At 40.4% G+C, this 18,877-nt stretch overlaps 3 protein-coding genes and 1 long non-coding RNA gene across 4 annotated transcripts; 2 read left to right on the forward strand and 2 right to left on the reverse strand.

Moving 5' to 3' along the window:
- The first annotated feature begins 5 nt into the window (after positions 1 to 5).
- On the forward strand, positions 6 to 1,894 carry LOC130178578 (uncharacterized). The gene is made up of 3 exons (XR_008829184.1): positions 6 to 99; positions 727 to 786; positions 1,051 to 1,894. It is a non-coding gene; the product is annotated as an uncharacterized LOC130178578 (long non-coding RNA).
- Positions 1,895 to 2,048: 154 nt separating this feature from the next.
- Positions 2,049 to 5,686, reverse strand: LOC130178575 (pyroglutamyl-peptidase 1-like). Its single transcript, XM_056390934.1, has 5 exons — positions 5,135 to 5,686; positions 4,560 to 4,612; positions 4,279 to 4,395; positions 3,902 to 4,134; positions 2,049 to 3,164 (listed from the first exon to the last, which is right to left on the reverse strand). Exons 1-5 carry the CDS (start codon positions 5,163 to 5,165, stop codon positions 2,936 to 2,938), a joined length of 663 nt encoding a protein of 220 aa, XP_056246909.1. The 5' UTR covers positions 5,166 to 5,686; the 3' UTR covers positions 2,049 to 2,935.
- Positions 5,687 to 7,579: 1,893 nt separating this feature from the next.
- Positions 7,580 to 9,552, forward strand: LOC130178573 (transcription factor JunD-like). The gene has a single exon (XM_056390932.1). It carries the CDS (start codon positions 7,838 to 7,840, stop codon positions 8,774 to 8,776), a length of 939 nt encoding a protein of 312 aa, XP_056246907.1. The 5' UTR covers positions 7,580 to 7,837; the 3' UTR covers positions 8,777 to 9,552.
- Positions 9,553 to 9,884: 332 nt separating this feature from the next.
- Positions 9,885 to 18,653, reverse strand: LOC130178574 (ras-related protein Rab-3A-like). The gene is made up of 5 exons (XM_056390933.1): positions 18,538 to 18,653; positions 16,449 to 16,673; positions 14,720 to 14,838; positions 13,851 to 13,975; positions 9,885 to 12,971 (listed from the first exon to the last, which is right to left on the reverse strand). Exons 1-5 carry the CDS (start codon positions 18,640 to 18,642, stop codon positions 12,781 to 12,783), a joined length of 765 nt encoding a protein of 254 aa, XP_056246908.1. The 5' UTR covers positions 18,643 to 18,653; the 3' UTR covers positions 9,885 to 12,780.
- Positions 18,654 to 18,877: the final 224 nt, after the last annotated feature.

The following is an 18,877-nucleotide window of genomic DNA, read 5'->3' on the forward strand; positions in this document are numbered from 1 at the left end:
TTTCCTTTCCTACTCCACTACCACTTGTCTGCTACAGGAAGTCATCTGCAGGGCGCGAGGGAAGTGGAGGAGTCAAGGAGACACATGTGAACAGAAATGGTACAATTGATTGCTTATATGGTCACAGAAGTCCTCTATTAAAAACTCAGAAAGTTTATTATGCAACAGGGTCAAATCTTTACTAATGAGCAAAAAAGAGTGTTTGCACCTTTTTCATATTTTATTTTTTTTTTTAAATCAGGTTATTTGACTGGGACAATGCTCGTCGATTAACTGTATCAACATATCTTAAACAATTCAAATATAGCCTATAATAAATATCCAAAAATGGAATAGCCACTCATAAATAATGCCACTCTATGATAACACATACAACATGGAAAGGAACAGCAGAGCAAAGATTTCATCTTTGTACCTATTAGTGGGGAAAATCATTGTAAATATGGACATTTTACAGGCTGAATTGGTTTAATGCCATTATTTTTTAAGGTAATTTTTAATAATGTAATGATGCTTAATTTTACTTTGCAACTTCTAGGGAACATTGCTATTTTGACTTTAAAGTTTTATTTTATGTCCACCACTGGAACTTTGTCCTTGTTTACCATCTGCTGACTTTTAACAGGTTAGATCAGCTCTGAGCTTCTCATAAATCCTGGTGCTTATATATAAGAGATGTGGTAAAATGAATTTACTCCTGTGCCAATACCTTCTTTCAATTCTCAGAACATCATGATCCTTCCCTCTGTCCTGCACTGATCCATCAGGTCAGAACAAGTTCAGCAGGTCTGTTTAACTACGATGTACAACACCCACTTTTATCATAATTCATCCTGCACCAAAGGAATTCAAAACTAAATTATATATGAGACTTCATTGGAACACCACACATGACAATGCTGTGGATAGATTCCTGAACAGATTGCAAAATTCTTAGTGTCAGTGACTGTAGACATTAACCAGGTTTCTAATCTCAAGTGTTTATGAAAATACAGAAGCAAACCTAAACAATTCTCTTCCTTTTTTTTTTGCCTATCTTTGTTTTAACAGTGTAACTAGTGGAAAATCTCGCCGGTGTCTGTGCCCGTCTCCAGCTCGTTTGAATCCACTGTCTGCGAGCTGTTTGGTCCCACTCCAACCATCATTGCTACTGTCTACTGTCACTTTTGTATTGTTTTTATTTTTATATTTCATTTTTATTGTTGTTAATTAATTCTTAATATGTTTTTAATCTCAATTTGTGTAACTGTGTACGGTGTCCTTGAGTGCCAAGAAAGGCGCCTTTAAATAAAATGTATTATTATTATTATTATTTATTATTAAACTGAGATAAGAGTTTGCTGTTAGGAACTCTCTCAAATTTTGCTTTTTCAAGTGAATTCAGCTCACTGAGAGGAAGCAACATAACATCAGTCAAGGGATCGTACATCCTCTTCTCTGTTCTCCAGGGTAGCACAAGTTTTTGATCATAGACCAGCCTCTGACCTCAGTTTTCAGACGCTTTAAGGCTTAGTAAGAGAACCCGAATTCTCCTACTGCCTCAATTCAGACATGGTTTTAAAAGGCAACACCTTTGTGTGGGGAAAAAATGTATGTCAGACTCCAAGTACACAGTGTTCAAAGTAATCACAGGCCATAATTTGTTCTGGCAGGGTACAAGCTCACTTGTGAGATTTTTTTTATTAAGCTGTTGACTTTTTATGGGTGTGGTTCCCTGTGTAACAATTCAAGTCAAATAACATTAGCATGTATCGTTAAGATGTGAACAGTAGATAGGTGAAAGAAATGTCTTTTATCTACTGATATTATCCCACCAAAGCATCCATTAAAAAAATACAAAATCATAGTTCTAATGTTATCGGTGGCTAGAGTGGATATTCAGGAATCTAAACAGTCAAATTATAAGCAATAATTTTGGGGATTTTGAACTAAACCAAAAAAATATTAGAAAACACATTAAGTAGCCTACTCAATAAGAAAGGTGTGTTGGGAGGAAGAAAAAAAATGCCAGTGTGTCATATTAGGAACACATAAATGCTGCTGCAATATGCAAGGACAAGTAGGTGAAGTGTTTTAATTACACACAAATTTAAGCTGGCTTTGTGTGGCAAAGCTGCACTACATACACTAGACAGACACATCAAATTAATCAAATTGCAAGTAATGGTTGCATGTGCAATATATTCCCTGAGATAAACAAACAATTGTAAGCGCAAATCTTTAAATTTCTTCAGATTTCCATCATTTCAAAGTCATCACATTCGTCTGTTGCAAATGCAAACAATAAAAGGGAATGACAGGATCTCCAAGACAATAACAAAATCACACCAAGAGGATTTGGGAAACTAGGTGAGAGGTTAGTGTAACTGTAAAAATTCACACAGTGTGTCAACATTTCACTTACAACTGCCACCTTGTTAGTACTACTGATGATTATATGTTAAACTGGTAAAAAAAAAAAAATCCTCTTTTCACATTAATGTCCATAAATGTCGCTGAGTTGACATCTACTTTCACAGTCTTATGGAAGATCAGAGGCAGATATAATAAAGACTCGCTGATGCCAACGCCTCATGCACATTACAGACGCATTCAGACCTACACTCCCACACACAGACTACAGTAAACAGATGCTGTAGTCAGGGTGTTGTGCCCAGAACAGACATGCAACAGTTTTAAGATACAACTTTTTTTCTTAAAGCACCCATCTGAGACTCTTTGATTGCTAAATTGACAACAAATGTCAAATTCATGCTAATGGTGAGGGCATTTAGTCATCACTGTACCTGCATTGTAAGTCACAGTTTGTGAATTTTCTAAGCCAGACAACTAAATCAAAATGTGCTTCAGAAGTAACATTGATTAAAACATTACTACAAGCCAGTGGTCCGGTATGGTCAGCTGGATCTATGAGTCTTCTCAGGTTGTGAGGTCATTAGTGGTCATGCTGGTGTTGATGCTTGTGACCGCAGTGCTCGTTGTGTCTGTGCTCCTCCTCAGTACGATCCAGCTCCAGCAGGTTCAGCATCTCTTGCACGACGGCCTGAAGGGCTCTACCCAGGTCCTGGCTGCGGTAGGGTTTTCCTAGCGGAGGCACATGAATGAAGGCAGAGCGGCCCTGCCCCAGGTACAGAGACGTGTAGTAGGTGTAGTCGCACAGATACCTAGCAGGGGCCAAAGGGTGACTGTTAGATTATGTACAGTTTGTATTATCACATCTCTACTTTATCAAATTGATGCGAGAGTAGCACAAAAGGAAAGACAGAGGGGAATACATGTGATAAAGGATGTGAGCCAGCTTAGCCTCTGGCTGTTACACCAAGGCATTTTTTAAAGTGAGATAAACTGATAAAACCATATTAATTATCGTTCAATTATTCAGCGTTAAAAAGATTAATATTTTGTCATAGTGTAGGCCTGGGAGGAAGAAATTAAACCAAATTCCACTGACAGAAAAAACAGAAGACAATATATAAAATAAACATATAAATGTATATTTATATTTATCGTCAATGTCAGATCAAACTCCTTAACCTATGCTCTTGTGGCTGCATTCAGAGCAGGCATGAAAATGGACAATAATCAGCTGATTGTAGGGAATCGTGTGGTTTCCCTGCATACAAAATAACACTGAGGTAAAACATGTGACTATTATTATTACTGATCATGTGATTTCACACGGCTAACTATTAACAGACTTTATATACTTACATTTTATTTCTTGTTTTCCCGTCTATGTTTTATTACATGGTAGAAATCAAAACACCTGTGGTTTTTCTACTGTGACAAGCCAAAATGTCTGCTGTGAGAAAAACTCTTTTATTAGGCTAAGATCAATACGCAGGGTGAGTTTAAGAATTCCTTTACACGTGTACATGTGTGAATAACATCACCTACCTACCTTCCAGCATCTTTCGATATCGACACAGCCACCCCGATGTCAGAGTCATTGACCCTTTTGCAGACTGTATCCATGTCCAGGACTGAGCTGATGCACTCCGGGCCGTTCTCCATGCAACACTGGGAGGCTGGGCAGAAGCTGCAGTTATCCAGGCGTTTGTAACCCATGTTGTGGCCACACTGCTCCAGAGTGACTGTGGTAGCTAACCCAGAAACACCAACATGGACGACTAACTGCTCAGACGACCACCAAAGACAGAGTTGGCAAAGGTTCGTTAGTTTTTTTTAAAGAATGATTGATGGATTTTTATCAATATTTCATATACAGTGTGATAGAAATGTGTGTTTAATGTACAGTATGTGTATTTCTTTGAATACCTGTGGCTGGTGCTCTCTCCACAGTGATGGCAGTAGGCTCTGAACAGCCTGGTATTCAACAGGCACCTCACACACATAGAGGTCCACTGCCTCACCCAGCCCTAATCGCTCCAGTTCCTGTGGGCGAACACACAGTAGCCTTTATACAGCCCTTGACTGCAGTTACAGACCCGCAATAAACAAAACTCCATGGCCATTAAAGGCCACATTTTGGTAAAGCTTAAAGAACAAAAACTGAAGTGACACCTTTGTTCAGTAAGGACAATCTGATCACCCATTACCTGCACTGCCACCCAGCTGGAGTTGACTGCATGCTCTCCAAAAGGCTCAAAGCCTGCAGACAAAAAACCAAAAAACAACGTACATAAATTATCAGGCAGGATTCGTCACTGCAGCAGTGGTTTAATAGTGTAGCGGGGTGAATAAAAAGTCACTGAAGATGCTTATCTGCCATGGAGAGACGTGGTAAAGCTGAATATAAAAAGGACTCTAAGTCTAAAGGTTGCATCAAGTTAAACATTAATTGTAGGAGTCAAGCACATGATGCGTAAAGAGTCAAGACACGGGATGTATCCTCTCTCACAGCTGACCAGTCAGGGAGATTTGTGCTTTCTGTTTCCTTCTCTCAACCAGGAGACAAAACTCTTCTCTCCTGACAGCAATATTATTATTTCATAACCGTTGTTACATATTTATAACATAAACAAGATCATTCAATCATTTTAACCAGATCAACTGTGCAGCTCAGCCACAAGCACAAAACTCTTGAGATGTAACAGTAACATAAGTAACATAAAGAAATCAATTGAGAGAGATCTGCCTCCCTCCACTCCTGTTAGCAAATAAAACCTCTCACCTGTTACTATTACTTTCTTCTTATTGGCCATTATCCCCAGTTCTTAAAACAACAATTGTCATAGATTTTAAATATGGGGGATCAAATATCCCACACAAGAATCGCAGGATTGTCTGCGCTGGCTTCTGTCTTCTTCTGGTTCACTGCTCAAAGGAAATGACACACAAAACCTGAATAGATTATACTGCCATCTACTGTACGGGCATGTATCCAGCCACCACAGTTCACAGTAAGAATTGTTTTTTTTTTTAAAGAGAGAGAGAAGAAGAATATTCAAGAAGTAGCATTGCTTAAATTTTTTTGCATGAGGAGACAGGTCTTTGTTTAGGAAGCGGCAGGAGGGAATGAAAACTGATCTTTTTAAATCCAAGATTTTTTTCTTTTTTTTCTTTTTTTTAATGAAATAGAACATAACTGAAGCCACATGTGTATACTGACAGTGCAGAGCAAGCATCTGCAATGCATTCATAGATTAAAGGTTAGGGAAGAAGATTTAATTGAATAAAAAACAGCCTCCCCTCTCTGAATAAGACCAGTTGAGAGTCCTCCATGAATGAACATTTAACCCCCAACCAGCTGCCTGATTGGAGCTGCTCAGTGGTGTCACTGGGCAGGTGTGAATGTATGCACTGTGACGGCGTGAGTGCGACACAGGGCGTTGCTGAACATGTTATTCTCTCCCGAGAGAGTTCAGGTCAAAGGACACTTCTCCGGCTGGGGGGGGGGGGGGGGGGGGGGGGGGGGGGGGGGGGGGGATTGTACGTTGCATAACCTCTGACACACTCCATTACCTGAGTTCAGAGGACAAGCCTGCTTCTTAGTTTGTTGTCATGAAGGCCGAGCTAATCTAATATCGTTTTACAGGAACAGATTTTTTTTTCATACCCGGTGCACTCTGTGGTCCACGCCCCTGGGTTGCGAAATGACTCACACATTCTGGACACTACACCCTGTGAGGCTCCAAACTGGCATAGAGGAGAAAACATCTTTTTTTTTTTCTTTTTTTTTCTTGGAAGAATATTATGAGGTGAACGTTTCTGACAAACAAAACCATTCTTTTATCCATGTTAGAGTCTCTAGGGTTACAGAATCAACATTGATTTATGCCTCTGAACCACATCACACACAATATCACACCTACTCCAACCACCTACACATCCTGCACTGCAGTCGCTAACAGCCCCTGCTTCTCCTCCCTCAACCCATTCACCTTTCTCTCTCTCTCTCACTCGCCTGCGTCACTAGCTGTGTCCTTGTTGCCATGGAAACTAATGATGCCCTCTCTGCTGTGTGGTGCTGATGCAGACAGTCTGCTGACGTCCTCGCTGTGTATGGGTGGAATAACAATATCCTACAGTAGTTTCCACCACGAAGCCAGACTCAGGGCCTTATATACTGCATAGTGGATGAACACTGTGATTGACTGTTTAAAGAATATTGTAGCAGTCATACTGTAATTCATGTTGTGAGATAATTCCTTTTTCTATTCTATTCAATTTTTTCTATTCGTCTCTTCGGTTCTATTCCATTTTCTTTTCTATTCAACTACTATTTAAATAGCATTATTATGAATGATTTCTTTCTTCATTTTGTTAAACTCTATACATATGTTTAAATGCTTTGTGTTTCATTGTTATGATTACTAAAATCTATTTTTGGAAGGCAGAGGACAGCATCCACCAGCCACAGCCGCTGAAACCATGAGAACACAGTGTGTTTGTATTTCAGCAGCCACTGGTGGACATGTCAGTACATTAACCTCTTCACATGATAAACTTTCAGTCACCAATAACACATGGTTTCCTCATTCTACTGTCAGTGTTTCCTTCCCTTTTCTCGTTTATGCTGTCTTTCCCCAGAAGAGAGTTTCATCTCGAGGCGTCATAACCCTTTGTTTATTTCAACTCTCTTTCTTTTAGTCTTGTTTGTATGAAGGTTGTGTAACTACTGATCCTTACAGAGCTCCAATAATAGGTGTTAGCATTGTAGCCTAAAGTCTGATGAATAAAAACTTCAACCCATAAAACAGACTACTCCTATTCTATTCTATTCTATTCTATTCTATTCTATTCTATTCTATTCTATTCTACTCCATTCCATTCTATTATTTCTATTCTATTCTATTCCTTCTTTAATAGCTGCTTTAGCCTGAGCTGAAGGAGTATTTTCTGTAAGGCCTGTTCCTCTGTTCTTCCTTTCCTTGGCCTTCGCCTCTTACACCTTCCCCGCCCAGTCTCTGCTCTCTTTTTGGCGACCCTGAGCTTTTTTATGCTATGACATCAAACCACAATGCATTGCACTGTTTGTAGTTTACCTAGAGTCTCCATGGCAATAAAGACCGGTTCGGCCCCTTATTCAAATTGAACCGGAAACCAACGTCATTTTGGGCCAATCTCCGCGCTCTGGAGTGACATAATGGAATTTTTAGGGGTAGAAAGCGAGCGAGGTCTGGCGCTGCGCATAGCAGTCGTGCCATCAGGAAAAGACAATCTCATCCACGCGCAGGAGAGACACATCAGAGCCCCTCAGGCACAACAACAGCTGAAGTGGTCGACTCATAGAGTGGCTGATACAACACAAGAAGGAGATAAGGAAGCAGGATCATTTAAAAATAAGGATCAGCTGATTTCCTCATGTCTGGATGTTCCTGGTCAACAGTCGTTAATGCGTAACGCTCAACACTCCCTCATGTGAGGGTGTAGAATGGAAACAACCCTCTACCCAGGCACCGAGGTGAATACTCCGAGGGTTCCCAACATCTATTCCCAGACCACGATGATGAAAAAGGAAATTAATCTGAACCTGGACGACCAGAACTCCGAGCTAAAATCAAACCCGCTCCGGGATACAGACGGACTTCTCAACTCACCGGACTTAGGACTCTTGAAACTAACCTCTCCGGACCTGGAGCGCCTTATCATCCAGTCCAACGGTCTGGTCACCACCGCCACTAACAACCCGACTTCCCAGTTCCTCTACCCGAAATCTGCCAGTGACGAGCAGGAATTCGCGGAGGGTTTCGTCAAGGCGCTGGAGGATCTTCACAAGCAGAACCAGCTGAGCGAAGCGGGCTGCGTCTCCGTGGATAGACTGGAGCTCCTCGCCTCATCCAACGCAGTCGGGTCCGCCGGGCTTCAGACGTCAGACCTTCCTGTATACACTACTTTGAACGGCTATGCGGCTAGTCCGCTCGGTGGCACCACCATCAACTACTCCACGGACACCATCCCTTTCCCGCCGCCTCCGTCTCATCTGGCCAGCGCGCAGCAACAGGCGGCCGCTGCGGCTGCTCTGTCACGACTCCATTCTGCCGGTGTGAAGGACGAGCCTCAGACGGTACCAGACATGCAGAGCTTCGGAGACAGCCCTCCCCTGTCTCCCATCGACATGGACAACCAGGAGCGCATCAAGGCGGAGAGGAAAAAGCTGCGAAACAGGATAGCCGCCTCCAAATGCCGCAAAAGAAAACTGGAGAGGATCTCTCGGCTGGAGGACAAGGTCAAGACCCTGAAAACTCAGAATACCGAGCTGGCATCCACAGCCAGCGTCCTCAGGGAGCAAGTGGCCCAGCTGAAGCAGAAGGTGATGAACCATGTCAGCAGCGGATGCCAGCTTTTACCAAACCAGGTCCAAGCTTATTAAATCCCAGCAATGGTGCTTTTCATGGATGTTTTTCCAGCTCTAAATATGGTCTGAGGACACAGGCCTGTACTTTGAGGAACATTCGCCTTTTGTAACCTAAAATCCTCATCAGAGACTTCACGTGAGGCCATTGTAAATGCACCTTCCAGATACAAGGCTGCAACTGAGAAAAACATTTGCATTGCACTGTATGGAGATGAACAGGCCTTTGATGAAAGCTGCAGGTCAACTGGAAAAAGACCAGCAGCAGGTATGAGCTGCAGCGTCCTCTGACTCATGGAACTCTGGCAGTGTTTTGCAGCCAACAGACTTATTTTGTCACCCTAATTTTTGGGAAGCCATGTAGCAAACTGCTATCCAGTGGACTGATGTGTGATAGCATTTATCTGTGTGTAAGCTGGACAATCTCAATAAGAGTGCAACCAAACACCGGGGTGTCACCAAGTGCTGTCATCCACTGTGTAATATAATGCCTTACTTGTTTACAAGCACTTAGCAATGACAAATATATCTATTTTATTTACTGAAACATTTCTTATTTTACATATGGTCTTATTTCTAGTTGTTCCTCTTATTTTGCAAAAAATGAACACTGCATGTCTTGTCGCTTTTGTGTACAGTAACCATTGTATTTTTCATTATGGTGGCTGCTGTGTAGTTCTTCAGTCACCACACTTCCATGAATGTATGTGTACGTACTGAGAAACCATATGTATCCATGTGTAATAGACTTTCAAGTCTACTTGACATTTATTAAATTCACTACATTACTACAACTCATGTGTTTTGTTTCTTACTAAGACGAGGGGGCTCTGCTTGCTTTATTATAGTTAGAAGGAACATTTTGAGAGGATAAATGCATCATTTTAAACCTTCACATTTCTCTTTTCATGCACAGTTGACACTGTGGGTGTTGTATTAAGTGCAGTAGAGAAGCTGAACCAAACCATAGATGGTCAAACAATTCTCAGGGCAAAAGAAAACATTAATGCAGTATTATGCCCTCTGCTGGGCACAATAACATTTACTCTACACCATTTCCGATACATCACATGTGCTCTTCTTGTAAATCAGACCTTTTGGAATAACTGTTGTACCAACGCAGAACTCCAGCATTTAGAATGTGTTTATTGATTCCTCATTTTAGCAAATCTGGCATTACAGAATTACAGCACAATTCACACAACTAATACCCGACGGGCAGAAAATTCCTATTTACAAAGGTTATTTATGACAAGGAGGAGGAGAAGGAGAGTTAAACGGGGTCGATACGTGTTCCTAAATCATGGGCAAGTTTACAGCTGTAGCAAAACACAATAAATAAAGTAACAAAAATCAACAAACAAGTCAAAAGTGAACCAATGCAGTAAGAATCATCACTTTTTAAATGAAGTGTTCAGAGTATTCAGTTTACTTCCCAAAACATTTCCCCCTTTGTGAATCTTCTGTACTGAGCAGGAATGCTGTAGCCAAATTTGTCAGCAGAAGTCTGACAAATGTGTGACTAGAAACGTACTCAAAGAGCACAGTCCTCCGCCAAGACCAATGTCAAACAACATACACCAGACTTCAGAGAAAATAATTCAAATTCATAGTAAATGATCCAGATCCAGCCCCAAAACCAAATTGCTTCTTTTCTGGCCCATACCCACACGTCTTCAAAGTTCGGTGCAAATCGGTTCACTACTTTTTGCATAATCCTTCTGACAAATAAACAGACATGGGTGAAAACATAATCTCCCTGGTAACAACCACTCTTTTTGGCTCTAAATTTATTGTCGAGAACTCTTTGGAAAGAACAGTTATTACGACTGTCTTTATACAAACTGTACATTCACACACCCACATACAGTACGTGTGTTACAAACCTTCAGCAGGGTTGTATGTTGCTGATATTTGGGTGTGGAGAGAAAGAACTGCTATTGCTCTGTGAGAACAGTCGGCTTGTACACTACCAAGTCTTAAAAGTTACATAAGCGATATCAAAAGACAAACAAACTTCCCACCAAAGCCGCATGAATGTGATAAGAGGCTCTTACACTGGAATGTTTAACTTTCCTCTTGAGGAAGCATGTCAAGCTTTGTACTCACTGTAAACACAAATACATTTTCATTTAAAAGCTGGAACAGTTTAAGCAATCGAATACTATTGGACATCTCTTTAAAAAGTCAAGTGCAGATTGCAATGCATAATCTAGGAAGAACACTATCTTAAAAATAAATTAAGTTATAAATAATACAAAATAAATAAGTTGTATTCTGAAAAAAACGTAGGTGTTGAAAATATTTTCGCATGCCTCAGCACATCTGTGAATGCATGATTTACAGAAGGTTTTGTACTGTATACACAAGCAGACAAATCCCTAACCTTAGCATCAGAGAGAGAAATAAAACTCACAATTTGACATTTAACATGCTTAAAAACATCATGCCCCCCCCCCCCCCAAAAAAAAATAAAGATGAAAACATCCCCTTCACTGACATACTGCAACAGACGATCTGGATGTTGATGGCAGCTCTGTGGGTGTACCAGTGCTCACACTGAATCACATGCCTTTCTAGTGAGTGCATGGTGCACGTTGTATGCAGTGAATGAAAGTTAATACAATGACAAGAGGCCACGGGCTTAACATGTGAAACCTTTAGCCCCATTTGGTACTGAAACTGTAGGACAGGACGGGTTTTAAATTCAGACAGCAGCTCATACAAATAACCATCCAGTCAACCATCACTGGTTAAAAACATCAACATCATGCACCTCTCACTAAAGCACAGGTAGGAATCCAATATCCTAAATCAGTTGGATTGTATATGTTCATTATATATGTATTTATATTATATATGCATTTGAAAAATGCACATCTATTGACTTTTAAACATTTATACACTCTTCTCCGTGTGGTGAAAGACATCCCTTATCCCTTGATTTTGTCATGTCTTAAAAAAATAACAACAAAAGTAAAAAAAAAGAAAGAACTAGAAATCAAAAAACTAGCAGCCCCCGAGGCTCCGCAGCTCCTTTCACTGGACCGAGCTGGTTTTAAAGGCTGGACAAACCATGCGACTGCCATCCATAGAGCACACTTGCTAACAGAAATTTTATAAAATCCTATAACAATGTAATGCAACTAGCAAACTGATATGTGTGACATTTGCTATTCCTGCATTCATTCCTAAAATTAAACGTAAGACAAACCTCGAAATGACCTTGTTTGGACGCCAAACTTGGACCGTAATTATCTGTAGAAACTCAATCACACCACGGGGAAGGACGGGAGATTTGACATGCTCAAAACCACACCCAACCAACTGAAAAATGTTTTTTAAAAAAAAAAACATCAACTCTATCCACAGCAACAAACATATATTCTCAATGGGACTAAAAGATAAAATAACTGCAAATGATTTGTATCCATTTAGGATTTTAGGCCTTGGTGCTGAGTGGGACCAGGAGAATGTCCCACATTCAAAACCTTTACGAGTTAAACCCCAATTGTGAAATTGCCAATAAGGAATGATGGAGTCTCAGCCTTGACTGACCTTTCATAATTCTGCTATCATACAGTATAATGTGTGTGTGTGTGTGTGTGTGTGTGTGTGTGTACTGTATGTGTACACGTATGAAAGAAAGAGGATTGGATTTAGGATTGTTGATGCTTTTGTTGAGCTTTCTTCACCCCTCTGACTAAATTACCACTATCACTTATTTCCTGTGACACAAAATGAACAAAAACTTTCACTTTCACCTCTGAAAACACCTAAATCTTTGAAGAAAGCCAGCTCATGTGGATAGTGTTCGTGGTGTAGTGAGAGGGGTGGAGAATTAAAGCAGCCAGATTGTTTGACTCTGTATGGCAGTGTTTGTGTGTGATTTATTTGTTTATATGCTTATGAGAAAGAAAGACAAAGCCAGAGACATACTAAAAAAAACAAGGTGTGTGGATTTTAGGACAGCAGATTGTGTGCGTGTGTGTGTGTGTGTGTGTGTGTGTGCGTAGCAGTGTTTAGCAAGCACAATCCTGATGGGACCTCTGAGGCTGCTCAGTGAGCTGTGGCCCCTGTTTAGCTCCGGTGATGGTCGGGTCATTGTTGTCCAGACTCTCCGTCATCCTCTCACAGATGATGTCCACCAGCCGCTCGAAGGTCTGCTTCACATTAATGTTGTCTTTGGCGCTCGCTTCAAAGTACTCAAAACCTGCCAGGAGGGGCGACAGAGGCAGAGAGAGACTATGGTTACAATTATTGTTCCAGTGTGGGGCTTATCCAGTTAATCCACTTATCTCATCAAGTCAGGACACATCCTCCATATCAGATTTGTGTAAGTATTTCTAAATGAAAACTATTCGTAAATCTTGAAAACAACTAATTCCATGTTTTCATATCTGGTGGTTTGAAATTGTCTAATTAGAGTCAGATTCTGTATGATTCCATGACTATACTCTGACAACTCAGATCACAATTGGCAGATTTTCGAGGTTACAACTTCCAAAAGAGCAGAAAATAACTTGTCTAAAAAAAAGAATAATTTAAAAAAAAAAAGCTGCTATCTGGTGTCTTTATGCTTCTGCAAGTTTCCTCATCAAGACTGTAGTGCTGATCATCAGACCTCTTTTAAAACTGTCACATGCTGCACGTTTGCACTCATGTTAGTATGGCTGACTTGCATAGCTGCCTTTTTATTCGTGATATACAGTAACTGCTGCCAGAAATGTTGTAGTTTCAAACTGTGAAATTCTGTAATGTAGCGAGCTGAAAGGTTTAATCATGACACACTGTACAGTATAAGTATTTACAGTATAATAAACAAAACTACAAATTACAACCCCTTAAATGACCACTAAGTTGAACCAAACCTAACAGTCAAAACATATCCTCAACATTATGAACTGTACTCATTTTTATCTACATCATTTAGTCATCTACCCTAAACAACGCTATGTGTCACAATCGTTTATAATTTTCACTAATTCTCCCAGGAGAGGAAGATAAACACCAGGAGAGGAAGATAAACACCAGGAGAGAGACAACAAAAGAGTCATCATATCCAGTTTTCTTTTGTGACCAGCTGACTTACCCAGCTGTTCTGACAGCTGCCGGCCCCTCTCTGCAGCCACCACGCGTTCATCCTCCATGTCACACTTGTTCCCCACCAGGAGCACCTGAGCATTGTCCCATGAGTATGTCTTGATCTGGGTCGACCTGTTGGCAGATACAGTACAGGGTGCTCAGCTACATGGAGCAACTCAATCTCATAAGTGTGTTTAATTTCCTACAGGTTCCAGTTTTTCAGAAAGCACTGGATCAAAGTGGCACAGTGCTCCAACAGATCATGCTTCACCTGCATTTTGTCAATGTAAAAATGAAAAATGAAGAGATCTTTTTCTTTTTTTTTTTTTAAACAATCATTATTCCTGTTGGTTATGATGCCATTTTAATTACTGATTCCCTGCAGAGGTGTGGGAAAATGGTAGAGGCATTAGTAATAGCTTCACAAGAGTTAACAAGGCAACATCACACAAGCAACCAGACAGGTTTCAAACAAGTCAGGTTTAATGGAATTACCTAAACAAATAATTCAAACCACTAATTTCTGTTGTGCTTTTTTCTGCTTCAACTTTGACTGAAAGTATATTTGACGTGCAAACACACAATTTGACAGAGCGACAGATGATTATAATGGACATTATTTATGCCTTGATCTGTCTCATGAAAACAAGTGCTGCATAAATATTTCAAACCAACTTGTCTGAAACCTGTTCGACTGTCTGACGACTTCTGAGGTTTCACTATATGAACTTGCAACAGCTGATCTCAGAAATGCAGCTGTGGGAAAATGTGCCAAATGTACCAACAACAACAAAGCTGAACTACAAGAACTGAGACTGTCAGTTGTTCATTTGCCGCCTTCATACACACAGACATGCATACTCAGTCGTCCCTCACCAGTCTTGCACAGCGTTGAAGGACTCTTCGTTGGTGATGTCATACATGAGAATAAAGCCCATGGCTCCCCTGTAGTAAGCTGTGGTGATTGTCCTGTAGCGCTCCTGGCCAGCGGTGTCCTGAACAAAGACACATGAACACCTTTGTTTTTACTCAACTGTTATTTTGGAGTATATACAGCATTACTGTTGGAACAAGAGGAGTTTGACATTCAGACAAAGACATACACAAAAATATATCACAACAATGCTCTCTCAAGGACAACGATCTTCCATCTTCATGTCCATGTAGACTTTAAGAAGCATTGGTAAACAGTATTTTTTTTGTCTTGTCGTTAAGATAATTGTCACAGAGCACCTGCAAACAATTTATGGCTGTGCATGTTCCTCCTGATGATTGTCTCTGTTTAACATTCAGCCAAACTCACATGAGCATTAGGTATTCCTCTGGTGTCGCATGTAATAAGCAATTGGTTCCAGGGTCAGGCTTTATGGCTCATGTTAAGTGCACTTCAAGGGTATTGCCATTACACAGCAGATGAAGTGATTCTGGGGACTGGAGAGGCCAGTTTAACAGCTGGGAATCATTAGGGATACATGATAACAGAGACCGCTTAAGTCACAGATGTGAGGGGCAGCATGAAAAACATGCATTCCTTTCAAGATGATCTGCAGGTAACAACGAAATCCGCCTTAACTCTGGTTAACCACATTTAGTTTTTTGCAGGCTTGTTGAATTATAAAACTGTGGAGCTGAACCAATTAGTCAAATTAAACCAATTAATTAACCAATTAGTGTCAAACATTATCTGTTTGCAGCCTCCCCAATGTGAGAATTTGCTGCTTTTCAGTGTTTTAAATCATTGTAAACTGAATATCTTTGGGTTTTAGACTTTTTGTTGGACAAACATTACATTTGAAGACGTCACCTTGAACTATAGGAAAATGGACTGGATGCTTTCTCACATTTTATAGACTCAATGATTATTTGAGAAAATTATCTGCCGATTAGTTGTTAATGAAACTGATGGTTAGTTACAGGCTTATACTGTGTCAGGGATGTCCCTACTGTTCAAACCTGCATCTGAATTTTTCGTAAACACAGAATATTTGAATCCTATGCAAACTTGTAACAGCAATTCTAACATTAAAGAAACCATTAAAAGTAAAGTGGTGTGCAGACTGCATTTCCTTATTTCATATTCTGCTGTCAGACACCTCTAACCTATTGTACTGTGAGCCTATTTTAGGCTGAGGGTGCACCACATCATTATATTATGGAAGGAAATATCAATATCAGATTAGACTTTTGTATCAGCAGATACAGAAAAAAACAGAAAACACTGATTGAGAAATGTGTGCTACTTATGTGACATAGATAATACAAGCGTGTGGCCATAGACCACACACGACCACAGACCACCTGTTGCACACTTCAATGGAGCCTGATTCTAGACAGCACAGTTCAGGACCATGGTGCTAAATGCAGACCACAGATAAAACAAAAAGCAGCAAGAAACAAAGCAAGGTAAAATTGATTTTTTCCCCCAAATTTTGAACAAGTCCAGAGTGAGTACCCGCAACAGAAAAACACCTGTTTTTCTTATTTTTTCACGTTTCTTGTCCCCATCAGAAACCCTGCTCAACCTGCTCTTGGAACCACAAGACAATCTGTACCTGACAACCTCAGCACATCTGTAAGCATGTAATGTATGGGTCCAATTCCTCACCCAGATCTGCAGTTTTATCCTCTTGTCGTTCCTGTAGATGGTCTTAACCTTGAAGTCGATGCCCACTGTGCTCACAAAGGCTGGTGTGAATGAGTCATCTGCATAGCGGAAAAGGAAGGAGGTCTTGCCTACGCTGCTGTTGCCGATGATGAGGATTTTAAACATGTAATCAAAGTTCTGGTCCGATGACTCCTTCTGTCCGTATGTGGCATTTGCAGACGCCATCTATGCAAGGAAAGAGATCACATTTTGATAAGCTTTCTTATTTATAGAGGCTGGAGAAAATAATAGAAACACTTTACAATAGAACATCACCAACACAAAATACTGTCACAAAAATAAAAAGTTGAATCCAAGCCTGTCTGACATTGTCTGCAAAAACTAAACATTATATAAACGAAGGCAGGGTTTACAGTAGAGCTGCTGTATTTGATTCCATCAAATTGTGCAGGTACTGCATTCATGACATTGTGTTCAACCCTTGTAGCTACAGTGTCAAGTCAACATGTCATGTTTGGTGTAAATGATTGGTGAAAATAAACAAGGAAAATGTAGTCTTGCCTCTACCATTTTATAAAATGTTACTATTCTGTTTAAGGACATATGACAGATTAACATACTCTTTGTCAATTGGATATATAATTTTGTATTAATACTGATTTTGTTTCGAATTTTATATGGCTAGTTAATAAATAAAAACATCAGTTAATTTACAAACCACATTGCAACCACATTCAACAGACATGAAAGAAGGAAACTACTGATGCAGAGAAAAACCAGATCAAACCTCTGATAGACCTAGAAACATCTTCTGAAACTATTTTTGACTGACACAGCAGATTTGGATATCCGTTGCCTGAGCTATATCCTGACATCAACAGCTCTGAACCCCAGAGATCTTAAACATGTGTGGATAAAATTACAAATGTTTAAGTTATTAAAATAACATGCAACAACTCTGACTTTAAGTCAAAGGTTGACATAAATAATACAAGGATTGAAGAACAAATGTGAGTATTTTCTCCTCTTTTTCAAGACTAAGTTCCTGTGGAATATGTCGAATATCAAATTCATTTAATGAGCCGATTGATTAGTTTGGGTTGTTTTGCTCTCAGAAACAGCTCATCAGCATTCTTTATACAGACAACAGGAAAAGGCGTCTCAATTCATATGCCACGGTAAAAACAGCCTTACCCCACTCCATATGGTTCCCTAACAGTCTCACTGACATGGCTTTATGAGGGAATAAAATGATATGGCCGTTTCGCCGAGAGGCTGTGTCAATACAAACAGCCAATACCCTCTCACTGCCTTGAGTGTTCCCACTTCATGTCAATAATACTGGTCGGACAAAGAATGCATACCTCCGCCCCGACGCGAGATAAGAGGACGGAAGCACCGGGGCTTAGCAGGCTAAGCATCAGCTAAACTGACTATCCCTTCCCATCCAGGGAGGGCAGGGAACCTTCGAGGAGCAGTAGGCTAGCCGCACAATTATGAATGAACCATATGGTTGGTCAGGGTTTGAATCGTTGGCCACAGTAAATTAGAGAAAAACAGATAAACTGTCCACGACTGTATAAAGCTGAACACAACATGCTCCCAATTTAAACGGCCTAAACCACACCATCTATCCACGGAGGAGCTTATCCAGCGTTAGCCTGCTGGTAGTGAATATATAGCTGAAACTAACAGTCTGGCTCAGGTTAGCTGGAGAAAAACCGAGAAAATGCACCACAAGGTGTTTTGTTATATAGTAATACTTGCCTAAAATAAGGATCAAGTGACGGCTACAGAGATGGAAGCAATGCATATAAAAATGCAGTTTTTACCCTTATAATATGCATGTAATTAGGCTAGCATCGCTACCTTTAATGCTAACTCGGCGTACCGTTACCAGTATTTAAAAGTGGCAGCAGTAGCTAGCTAAGCATCCCAGCTATGTCAAATGAAGGTTACTCTTCCCTATTTACGACTAAATTTTCAATCTAAATCCCAGAGTTTATAAGCAACAAATTATCCGTATGCCATCTTCTGCTACTGTTCGACTTAACACAGCTCCACAATGACAAATAAGCGCAGGATTTACCTTGAAATGTGTGTTTTTTCCCTCGGCTTCGTTGCAGCGGCTAACCCAGAGCCCAGCTTTGCACCTGCAGTAGCTCGTGCACCTCTTGATTGACAGCTCTGGCATAAGCGGGTGCAAACAGAGCGTGAGGAGGATTGGCAAGATGACTGACCAATCAGTGAGCAGAGACCGCCCATGCACACAGAGCCCCGCCCCAACCCAAATTCATTCTTATGAATAGAATAAACTGTTACAAAAAGCAGTTATAAAACAAACTAATAGACTCATTAATGATCAAGATGATAAAAACAATGTTAAGCAGATGTTTTGAGAAGTTAAAAGGGGCAATATTTATTTAAAA

Source organism: Seriola aureovittata, chromosome 12 (genome assembly GCF_021018895.1).
Source record: "Seriola aureovittata isolate HTS-2021-v1 ecotype China chromosome 12, ASM2101889v1, whole genome shotgun sequence".
Lineage (NCBI taxonomy): Eukaryota > Metazoa > Chordata > Actinopteri > Carangiformes > Carangidae > Seriola > Seriola aureovittata.